The sequence below is a fragment of the Schistocerca piceifrons genome, chromosome 6 (genome assembly GCF_021461385.2).
Source record: "Schistocerca piceifrons isolate TAMUIC-IGC-003096 chromosome 6, iqSchPice1.1, whole genome shotgun sequence".
Lineage (NCBI taxonomy): Eukaryota > Metazoa > Arthropoda > Insecta > Orthoptera > Acrididae > Schistocerca > Schistocerca piceifrons.
The window spans coordinates 540,267,192-540,280,075 of NC_060143.1; the positions used below are offsets into that span (position 1 = coordinate 540,267,192).

Consider the following 12,884-nt stretch of genomic DNA (forward strand, 5'->3'; position numbering starts at 1 on the left):
TAATAAAAAGGTCTTATTAAACATCTAAAACTTTTGCATGAAGAGTGGTTGGTTGGTTGGTCTGTGGGAGGTGGCCAAACGGAGAAGTCGCGCTCCAACATCGAGAATGATTTTAGTCTCTGAGAACCAGCCTGCTCGTGGGGACTCGAAATTTAAGAAAAGACGAAAGTTTATATTAATTCTCGCTGTTATGAGTGTGCTTTCGTATTATGATTCTGCATAATTTATTAGGTACACCAATAGCATTTATTTGCGATTCAAGACAATTCGTCTCAATCGTCTCTAGACCGACCCTTTCATTTCTGTTGCACTGCAGGTGATGACCGCGGAAGCCACCACCGTGCTGCCTGCGTGGCTGAACAAGCAGTTCGCGGAGACCTCGCTGAAGGAGAGCGACGCGTCCAGAGACTTGAAGGTCGCCTCGGTGGCTGTGCACAGGGCGACGGCTACGGGCGACAACTACCTCAGCGACGTCTACCGCATGACTGTCAAGCTGGAGCGCGACGCCAGTCCCCATGGCAGCTCCCTGTCGCTGATCATCAAGTGCCTCCCGACGCGAGAGGCGATGCAGAAGATGGCGCAGGAGATGCAAGCCTTCGAGAAAGAGACTCGCATGTTCTGCGATACCATTCCCGCGATGTCACAAATCCTGGAGAAGGCGGCACCCGGTAAATACACGCAGCTGTCTGCCAAGTGTTTCGCCTCTGGGAGGCAGCCGGTCAGCTATCTGGTTCTCGAGGACTTGAAGGCCAGTGGGTTCGCGCTGGCGAAGAGGTGCAGCGGACTCGATTTGGCGCACTCCAAACTCGTGGTCAGGAAACTGGCAGAGTTCCACGCGGCCTCCGTCAAGCTGTTCGAGCAGGACCCGTCGGCTCTGGACAACTACCTGGTCTTCAAGTCGTTCCACGGACCTACGGCGCAGCATGTGGAGACCTTCTTGAAACAGGGCTGCAGGTTACTCGCGGATCAGTTGGACACGTTAGACGGATCGTACTCAGAGTATGCGCCGAGGTTACGAACTCTCGCAGAAAGCATATTTCCACGGCTGGCAGACCTGACGAAACGGAAGGGTAAGTTTCGTGTGCTAATCCACGCAGATACCTGGGTCAACAACATCATGTTCAAATACGCTGCAGGAGTCGTTCAAGACGTGGTCCTTCTCGATTTCCAGTTGTCTGCGTACAGTTCACCTTCGATTGACTTGCAATATTTTACTCACACAAGCCTTACGGAAGAAGTGTACGCTAATCATTTAACAGACCTTCTGAAAGAGTACCACAGCCATTTAATCGAGGTGATGGACGATATTGGTATCAGTACGGACAAACAGATGTCCTTTGAGGAGCTACTGGAGGATTTCGAGGCGCATGCACTGTACGTCGTTTTTTCGGCAGTAGCAGTGCTGCCAATCGTGCGCACTCAAGAGGAAACTAGATTCGATGTGGAAGCGTCTCTGAACGAAAGTGACAGTGCTGCCAACAGAAACACCTTCGCGAGCGCTCAGTATACGCAGGCTATAAAACAAATGCTGCCAGAATTTGAAAAGAGAGGCCTACTGTAGTCGCGTTGTTGCGTGTCAGAAGCAACTCACTCAGGATGGACGAATTTTCTCCTTCTTGATTTGCTCTCCCAATTTCGCCACTGCCTCCACTACGCTCATTTCCTTACGAAAGAGGAGAAACGTAAGTTGGCCAACTTAATACGAAAGACGCTCTAGAATGTGCGTGATCGTAGCATTGTACACCCATGGCGTACTATGAGTGCATTACAGCCTAATCCGCTTCAGACATCTCGTTGGAATCTACCTGTGTACCTCACATCACGACTACAAATTGGGCCTAAATGTAAGGCTCGCCCACTCCCCACTCTACGCTGCATACCGAGGTCAACGTCAGCATGGTGCTTCGACATGAGGCACAAAATTTTACACTCTGAACCCCTGTCGATTTCGGATGCACTGTGTAGTTGCTTAAGACTAATATGTGGTGACTTGATAGACTCGATGTGGATGGTGTTGCCGAAGTATGTACTTTCTTGTGTTCGACGACTGGACCATCCATGTTCTTGACCGAGTGTCCTTGTTTTCTGTACCGGTAACTGACCAGCGTGAAAATAAATCTGTCTAGTGCAGACGCAATAAAATTAGATATGAAATATTTATATCAAATATATTTCTCGGAATCAGAAACCTTGTCTCCTTAACCTCTTAGTTGTAAGCTATAACCAGTAAAATTTTAATGATGAGATAGAGAACTGTTCAGTTGAAACTTCCGGGCTGAGAGGCCGTAGTCGATGTATAAAATTTCCACCTAACGTTTCGTCTCCATCTGCGGGAAACATCTTCTGAGGTCGTCCGGCTACTGCCACTGAGGCTCCAGGTACTCTCGCGTTTATAGAGCGCATAGAGGCCACCACTATTCGTCACGTGATGCCGATGGTATGCCTATCTTTGGAAGGAGTCATCCTTCTCGATTAAGAGTAATCGATTGTCATTTTGCTGGCACAACGTCGACATCCACATTTTGTCCAACTTAAAAACTTCCTCTTTTCTATTAAAATTATTATGATGTTTGTGAATCTCTATTGCTTCTCTATACATGCGCGCATGATAACGTGATGTTCGTGCTAGAACGCTTGTCTCATTAAATTTAATTTCGTGGTTTCCATCTCGAAAAACACGCTCAGCTACGCCCGATTTTTCGATGTGTCCTAAGCGACAGTTTCTTTTATGTTCGGTTAAGCGGGTGTTTACACTTCTTTTCGTTGTTCCAATATATACTTGTCCACAACTGCATGGATTTTTGTATACCCCAGGTGTTGCTAGGGGGTGTCGGGCGTCGTTTGCAGTTCTTAAATATTCCTTAATCTTCTTTGTAGGTCTGAAGATTGTTTCGATCCCATAAATGGCCAGAACTTTCCCGATACGTTCCTTGACTTTATTAATGAACGGTAGGAAAACTTTTCCAATAGGTGACCGTTGTTGCTCTTGAATTCTGGCTTCTTTTCTTCTTTGATGGCGGGCTCGATCAATTTCCTTGCTGGTATATTCGTTTTTCATGAAGGCTGACCGTAAATGATTTAATTCATCTTGCAAGTAAGCCGGCTCGCAGATTTTGTTGGCTCTGTCCACCAAGGTTTTCATGACACCTCTTCTTTGCCTAGGATGATGGTTTGATTCCTTGTGGAGGTATCGATCCGTGTGAGTGTTCTTTCTATATATCTTGTGGCCCAGCATTCCATCCACCCGTTTAATTACCGACACACCCAGGAAATTGAGTCGACCGTTGCTCTCTTTCTCCATCGTAAACTGTATCTTCGGGTTAATACTGTTCAGATGCAGCAAGAAGACATCCATCTCTTCTTCATCATGAGTCCACACTGCAAATGTGTCATCAACATAGCGGTACCACTTAGCTGGCTTTTTACTATGCGCTCTATAAATGCGAGAATACCTGGAGCCTCAGTGGCAGGAGCCGGACGACTTCAGAAGATGTCTCCAGCAGATGGGAACGAAACGTTACGTGGAAATTTTATACGTCGACCACGGCCTCTAAGACCGGAAGTTTCAACTGAAGACAACACCGACTGTGAAAGCCTACATCGTATGAGTTAGAGAACTGTTTAATCATCTTCTTTAAAAAAGGACTGCTCTGTAACTTTGTTCTTGTGTTTCGCCAGTCCTCTACTTGACCTTCCAGCTACCCATGCAATTCTTAAAAAAATAAAGAACATACTTCTACCTAATTAAATAATATGGCAACGGTATGCTACCGATGGCGCCTGCGACCCGTCGCGTAGTTTGTAAGAAAACAAGATACACGAGTGGAGTGTAATAAGAATATCTAACTACTGCCATCTGGCTTGCCGTGAATGATGCATGTATATCTCAGTACTGACGTGCAACTTAGATTCTAGGCGCAGTATAGATAAGAAAGTCCCTGAGTAAGCTGGTTACTCGCAGCGTAGATACCACTCTATTTTTCCAGAACAAGTTGGAGAAAAACACCAATTTTTTGCTTTCTACAAAGAAAATGGGGAAGCAGCACCTTGTATTTCATTATACCTACCTCCATCAACTCACTATTGGCTTTTGCGTAGTCTACACTAAAAAGAGAACTCAAATTTCGTGGACTTGTCCTTATGTGTAACTCTAGGCAGTGCAATCAGCAACATGGTAGCCGCTAGGAACAAAGAGTCTCGCAGCTGGCGCATCTCGAATATCTCATTCAGTAGGAAGTATCAGTAATTTGTGCCTCGTATTCCGTTCATTGATACCGTTGGAAAAGATACCATTAACTGTAAGAAAGGTGTTGACATTGTTGCGGTCTTCAGACCGAAGACTGGTTTGAAGCAGCTCTTCACGTCAGTCTGCAGCCTACAGCCTGTGGAACTCCGGCATATCTGCATAACTACTGCAGTATACATGCATTTCAACATGCTCACTGTATTCAAGGCACCCTCTCCCCTTCCCCCCACTACTTCACGCCCCCATTATCAAATTCTTGATGATTTTGGATGTGTCCCGAAATACGGTCGCCCCTTCGCTCTTTTTTCCTGTCTCGGTTCTGTACCCCTTCACTACTTGTATTTTCCGGCCATCTAATATTCAGTATTCCTCTTTAGAACTATATTTCCCTTTTGTTAATGTTCGTATTGTATTTCTTCCATGTTTCGCCGTAAGTACAAATCTTCATCCCACAAAAATACTTTCACAAAACATTTCGTCATACTTGATTCATTATTCGCTGTTAGCATTTTCCTCTCTTTCACCATATCTATCCAGCCTGTGGCCAGTCTCTGTTTTATATCTTCTCTACTGCTGAAATTACAAGTCTTTTCGCTGCCCAGACAACAGACCTCGGTTATTGCTTTTAGCGTCTTCTTTTTTAATCTTGTTCCTTCGGTATCACCTGACTTAATTCGACAACATTCCATTATCCTTGTGTTACTTTGATTTCTTCTAATCTTACAGCATGTTTCCAAGTCATTATACATACCGTTCAGCTGATCTTTCAAGTCGTTTGCCGTCTCTGACAGAATTAAAAAGTCGCTGACAAACCTTATAGCTTTCCTTTCTTCTCCCCAGACTGTGCAGTTCCGTTTCCAAATTACCGAGTGAGGTGGCGCAGTGGTTAGCACACTGGACTCGCATTCGGGAGGACGACGGTTCAATTCCGTCTCCGGCCATCCTGATTTAGGTTTTCCGTGATTTCCCTAAATCGCTTCAGGCAAATGCCGGGATGGTTCCTTTGAAAGGGCACGGCCGATTTCATTCCCCATCCTTCCCTCACCCGAGCTTGCGCTCCGTCACTAATGACCTCGTTGTCGACGGGACGTTAAACACTAATCTCCTCCTCCGTTTCCAAATTCCTTCTTAGTTTCCTTTACTGCTTGCCCATTGTACATTGAATAAGATCATGGATAGGCTACAGCCCTGTTTCACCCCTTTTTTCAAGTAGCGTCTTCGTTTTATGATCCTCGACTGTTAAAAATGCAGATTGGTTTCTACATAAATTGCAGACAATCCTTTGTTCCGTACATTGTAACTACTGACAAACTCAGGATTCGGAAGAAGCGACCTCTATGGATAGCGGAGATGGAAAAGTATAGTCGGGAGTTATCGAAATTAATAAGAAGGTTAGGGCACTATCGTATGCTAAGAGGATTGTTCATTGAGACTTGGCCTGCAGTTATAATGAATTGTTTAAATGACTCAATGCTGCCTTCAAGTTAATATTTTTCTTTATTTGCTGTACTATTGCTAATTTCATTCATAGACAGGTAGAAAGTATCTTTAAAAGAAGTTCACCGATGGCATATTACACCACACAAGTATCTGCGCCTGTGTACATTTAAATAGCGTCCACCGTCATTGCGCTTCTGAATGCACGTGTCGTAGTTGTCAGTTATCTACTGTCCAGCATAACAGTGGGTGGGAACCATCATGCACATGCTAGCGTAAATCAATAAAACTGACAACTAAGTCGTATAACTATCATTGCACATGGTAAAAAAACGTGCCCTGTAGTACATTTACTAGTTTGGAGGCAATAATGCAAGTGTTAATGTGCTAAAACAGCTAGAATATTTGGAAATAACATTGCCCAACATTTAATGTGTAATATTTAACACATTAGCAGATTGTAACGAATTTCAAATGTGAATGTCAGAAGCAAACTGACAGCCAACTCACATAAGAGATAAGCATGACTACTATTAAGCTCAGGCAAAGGCTGGAGACACGATAAAAGAACAAAATATTAAGTAACAGTAAGTATCATGAAGTCATATAACCAGTATTACAAATGTAATTAACATGCAGCTTCTTTTCCTATCCAAATAAGACCACAGCATTAATAGGAATTAAGTAGACAATGCAACAAAAGAGAGTTTGGGGAGGGGGGAGTTATTAACGATGAAGCATTAAGGTTATAAGTAATCATTGTCTTTGGAAGTATTATCATCCTAGAGAAAAGTCACATAGGATTGCGAGACCCAGGTACAACATACATGTATTGGTGTCTAAGCCTGTGTAATTCATGTTATTACACGATCAATTAGACCAAACGGTGGACATCACATAATGCAATACTAGAAAACAAGGCCATATAAGGTAGATGTGTGGATGAAGGCTTAAAATGTAGGTGATCGCTTGTAACAAACTGAACAAGTCAATGTAGTTTTTTAAGCAGTTTTTTTTTAAACTTATTGGTTCATTAAAGATTTTTTCTTGGTCTTTAAACATATTGGAAAACATTTTTATTTCTTCATATAAAGTCGTGCTTACTGCTTCATTGGCAATATGTAGCATCTCCGTTTGTTCATTCATATTATTAAGTGAATGCTCGTGAGTTTTTACATGGGTATCTGAAGCTGATGAGTTGCTTTGGTAAAGGTCTTCCTTGAACCTGGTCTTTAGCATCCTCCCTGTCTGCCCAATATAAAAGTCGTTATAGTGTAGATATAAGGTTTTATATACTCCTGACTGATCATGTATGTTTTTTTAATACTGTCTTGCAGTTTTAAACCTAAATTATTGTCAGTCTGGAAAGAGGTGGAGACATTACTATTTTTGAATAAGTGACTAATTTCCTCTGAAACTCTTTCAAGATGTCGGCGAACAGGATATTTAGTTTTCAATCTGTCATCCATATCCATCAATGTTATTTCATGTGTTGCGGCATTTCATTTTATTTTAATTTTCTTCTGATATACTCTATCAAATAAAATTGATTCATAACCATTCTGCCAACTAATGTGAGACGATGTTTTTAGTTTATCATTAGTATTGTCACCTGAGTGAAAGAAACCGCATTTTTACAGGACATGGTGATCAGATATTTCATGTATAATAACATCAATAGTTGTGGGTTCTTGGAATATACTGAACTGACGATTTCTCTCCCCCTCTACTTTTTATTCATAAATCTAGGCAAGTAATCCCTCCATTCTTTTGAATTTTTAATGTAAATTTGATAGCTGGATGTAAGCCTGAATGTAAGACTGATCTAACTTATGTAGATTGTTTGTAAGCCATTTCAAAACAATAAGTGTCATTAACACATCTTTTGTAGAGTATTATTTTCTTTTCTTAGTGTTTTATTTTATTTTCTAACTTAGTTGTTAGATTTTACTTTTAATGTTTTCTGCGAATATATCAACAGGGGGTACCAGCTGAACTGTAACAGAAGAGCAGATCTTGTAGTTCTTATCAAGATCTCCATCAAAACTGAAATAATTCTCAGATAAATCTATAGAAAGTAATTCTATTACTATGGTACATGCACACATACATACATGTCCGCCTGCTTAGGTGGTTGGTAAAGTGCTCGCCTCCCATGCAAGCGGGCCCAGGTTCGATTCCCGGCTGGGTTGGAGATTTTCTCCGCTCGGGGACTGGGTGTTGTGTTGTCCTCATCATCATTTCATCCTAACCACCGGCGCGCAAGTCAGCCAGTGTGACGTCGAATGAAATAAGACTTGCACTTGGCGGCCTAGTTTCTGTGAATAGGGGCCTCCCAGCCAACGATGCAATACGCTCACTTCATTTTTTTACATACATACATACATACTTGTTCCATAAATCATGAATACGAAATTTCCCTAATGATGTGGAACTTGTCACTTTAACATACGTTTTCTTTACACAAAAGATTAATTAATTTTTTATAGTTAATACTTCATATCTAAAAATTCACCTATTGAGCAGAAGGGGTTGTCATTCAGAAATTCTTTTAATTTCCTTTCAAATGTTGGTGCGCTATCTGTCAGACTTTTAATGCTATTTGGCAAAATACCAAAGTTTTTCGCGGCAGCATAATTCACCCCTTTCTGTGCCAAAGTGAGATTTAATCCAGAATAGTGAAGATCACCCTTTCTTCCAGCGTTGTAGCTACGCACTTTCCTGATATTTTTGAATAGGGATGGATCATTAGTAACAAAATTCATAAGTGAATATATGTATTGTGAAGTTACTGTGAATATCCTGAGTTCCTTAAAAAAATGTCTACAAGGTGATCTTGGGTGGGCTCCCTCTACAATTATGATTACCTGCTTTTGTGCAATGAATACATTCTCTCTTAATGACGAATTTCCCCAGGAATATTCATCCTTTTATGCTGTAATACATTTTTCATTATGTGATCAAAGAATCACTGGCCACACCACTTACTGTGCACAGATACCTATCAGGATCTGTGAATTTCCAACAGTTCAGAAGAGGCAGCAGTTATGTGTATTGTTGTACTGATATAATATGCTAGGACAGTGGAATAGCATTTGACTTTTGTAAGTATTAATTTATACCATCCATATATAATTGGTTGGACTGTATGCATTCATGGTTGTTTCATGCTGTCTTGATGTATACACATACCATGATGATGGTGTGAAATAGAAACCAGTAGCAATAATAAAAGACAACTAAAAAGCTGTGTGTCATCCTTTTTTGTTTAGAAAAGATGTGTATCAATGGTTCTGGTTGGTAGATAAATAACTAATTTTCTTCCATTTCTTGCAGAGACTCAAATAAAATTGAGTTTCACTACATGCTAAAACAAAGCTCCCATATCTCATTATCAGCATCATTGATATATGAGAAGACAATGTAAGCTCCTTATCAGAGTATTTTAATGCCACTTCATTAAACATCTCCTTTTACTTTGCTTTACTTTCAATGCCAAGAACTAAGCACACTTACTTATATTTTGCTGTGTTAAATTGCTGAACTCAAAATACTTCATTTTAGACATTTCCAAAAGATTCATAAGAACAAGATGAGTTTCAGTATCCTAGATTGTAATAAATGTGAAAAACTGATACTTGGTACACTCACAGATCAGAGAACTAAAAGTTACTTACAATGTAACAGAGCAGTGCTATATATTCGTGATGTAAAATGGAGGAGTCTGAATAGTCAGCATTTGTAGGCACAGCTGATGAGTAATATTGAATCATTATCATAAATTAATCACTTCATCTATTAGTGTATTTACTAAACCTTTTACTTTGAACTCTAAAAAGTTGTGTTGCACTTGGTGCGATTGGTGATACGACGTTGTGAAAGTTGTGAGATTTAAAAATTTCCCAACGAACTGAGTGTTAAAATATCGTAACTAGAAGTTACCGATATCAGACAGTAAACCCCAAATTTCATGGTTCAAACAAGTTTAATTATTTTAAACAATTTACAAGAAACATTGTTATAAAACTTAAGCTATTAGAGAATGAAACAGACAATTTAGATAACTAAAAATGAAATTTACTAACACAAAATGAATTACCCTATGAAATGAAAACAAAAGATGGGCAACTTACGAATAGTAACAGTTGTACTGGTAGTTGTATTCATCTGCACATCTCTTCATCTATTGCAGGTCCAGAATGACAAGAATAGGACAGATAGTTGACCATAACCTTAATGTAGAAACCATGCGGACGTTTGCTGAAATAATTAAGGAAATAATGGAAAACCTAAATCAGAATGGCTGGGTGAAATATGGAGTCACCACTCGCCCGAATACTCTGTTTAAAACAGTGCAACCTCATTCAGTTTACCTTTAGTGTACAATACTACAGATCACTTTTACTTTGGTAAGCTAGACGGGAAACGGATGACGAATGGCGAGTGTCAGGTTGTGACATAGCAAATAAAGTTTTTAAAACATTGTTTGGGATATGTTAGCAAGTTCAGTGATTATAAATTACTTTTGTTTTGTAATGGTATTTAGACTTTAATTATAATACCATTCATAAACTGAGGGTTGCCCAGTGATAATGGAGATGTGTAATGACTAGAACAGGAGAACCCTGCACGACTGGATGAGGGAACAGCTTGGAGAGGAAGAAGTCAGTGGGTGAGTAAAGAAAATTAAATGGAGGTGAGAATGACATATAGCCCGGATATTGGAAACCAGATGTAAAATGCAAATACTTTACTGGAAGACAAGGCACTTGAAAAGATGTGACGACCGACTGGAAGGTGAGTAGATGCAATTGGGAAAAAATCTGCATTTGCAGCTACATCCATACACTGCAAACCCCACTGGAGTACATGGCAGAGGGTCATTTCTATTGTGGCGGTTATTAGGGCATCTTCCTGTTCAATCCAAACGTGGAACGCCTCTATAATAATCACTTATACACCTCTGCGCGTTCTGGAATCAGCCTAATCTTGTCTCTGCGCTCCCTATTGAAGCGATACGTAGGGGCTGTAGGATATTCGTAGATTCCTCACTTCGACGTGCACCTTGGAACTCTGTAGGTAGGCTTAGAGCGCCTGCCAATTCAGTCTTTTTACCTATTCCGCGACGGTCCACCATGGGTCAAACAAACTTATGACCACTCGTGCTGTCCTTCCTTGTATACCAATAGGTTCAGTATACTCTGTTAGACCCATCAGGTGCCGGACGGAGTGGCCGAGCGGTTCTAGGCACTTGAGTCTGGAACCGCGGGACCGCTACGGTCGCAGGTTCGAATCCTGCCTCGGGCATGAATGTGTGTGGGTCCTTAGGTTAGTTAGGTTCAAGTAGTTCTAAGTTCTAGGGGACTGATGACCTCAGATGTTAAGTGCCATAGTGCTCAGAGCCAACCAGCCAGACCCATCAGGTACGAGTCCCACACACTGGAGCCTTATTGTAGCATAGGTCTTGTTGTATCCACGGACCCAACCAACCACCCAACCAACCAGCATGGCAACACAGGCTACAGATCAAAGTAGAAAAACTGAGAAAAGACATCGGACAACTAACACAATTTATAAGAAATGAAATCTCGGAAAGAAAACGAAAAAGGTTAGGTAAAATCTCACAAGAAGCGACAGAGCAATTAGACGAAAAGAAGCAGAAACTACAAGCATTAGCCAAACGACTCAGAAGATACAAAAAAAGTGAAAATAGAAGGAAACAAAACCAAACATTCAACACAAACCAAAAGAAATTTTACCAGACAATAGATAACACACACATTAAAATAACCAATCCACCAAACATAACAGACATGGAACACTTCTGGAGCAACATATGGTCAAACCCGGTACAACATAACAGGCATGCACGGTGGATACAAGCAGAAACAGACACATACAAGATGATACCACAAATGCCTGAAGTGATAATTTTGCAACATGAAGTCACCCAAGCAATTAATTCTACTCACAATTGGAAAGCCCCTGGAAATGATAAAATAGCAAATTTCTGGTTAAAGAAGTTCACCTCAACACATTCACATCTAACTAAATTATTTAACAGGTACATTGCAGACCCATACACATTCCCTGATACACTTACACACGGAATAACATATCTGAAACCTAAAGATCAAGCAGACACAGCGAACCCAGCTAAATATCGCCCCATAACATGCCTACCAACAATATACAAAATATTAACTTCAGTCATTAAACAGAGATTAATGACACATACAACACAGAACAAAATTATAAATGAAGAACAAAAAGGCTAAAAGGCTGCTGCAAAGGAGCACGAGGATGTAAAGAGCAACTGATAATAGGTGCAGAGGTGACATAGCAAGCTAAAACTAAACAAATGTCGTTACACTACGCATACATTGATTACCAAAAAGCTTTTGATAGTGTACCCCACTCATGGTTACTACAAATTTTGGAAATATACAAAGTAGATCCTAAACTGATACAGTTCCTAAACATAGTAATGAAAAGTTGGAAAACCACACTTAATATCCAAACAAATTCAAATAATATCACATCACAGCCAATACAGATTAAGCGTGGAATATACCAAGGAGACTCATTAAGTCCTTTCTGGTTCTGCCTTGCTCTGAACCCACTATCCAACATGCTAAATAATACAAATTATGGATACAATATTACTGGAACATACCCACACAAAATCACACATTTGCTATACATGGATGATCTAAAACTACTGGCAGCAACAAATCAACAACTCAACCAATTACTAAAGATAACAGAAGGATTCAGCAATGATATAAGTATGGCTTTTGGAACAGACAAATGTAAGAAAAATAGCATAGTCAAGGGAAAACACACTAAACAAGAAGATTACATATTGGATAACCACAGCGACTGCATGGAAGTGATGGAAAAAACGGATGCCTATAAATATCTAGGATACAGACAAAAAATAGGAATAGATAATACAAATATTAAAGAAGAACTAAAAGAAAAATATAGACAAAGACTAACAAAAATACTGAAAACAGAATTGACAGCAAGAAACAAGACAAAAGCTATAAATACTTATGCCATACCAATATTGACCTACTCATTTGGAGTAGTGAAATGGAGTGACACAGACCTAGAAGCACTCAATACACTTACACGATCACAATGCCACAAATATAGAATACATCACATACATTCAGCAACAGAAAGATTCACATTA

The 12,884-nt window shown here is 40.4% G+C and overlaps 1 protein-coding gene across 1 annotated transcript; it reads left to right on the top strand.

The window, feature by feature from the left end:
* The first annotated feature begins 319 nt into the window (after positions 1–319).
* On the top strand, positions 320–1,561 carry LOC124803446. Its single transcript, XM_047264632.1, has one exon. It carries the CDS (start codon positions 320–322, stop codon positions 1,559–1,561), a length of 1,242 nt encoding a protein of 413 aa, XP_047120588.1.
* Positions 1,562–12,884: the final 11,323 nt, after the last annotated feature.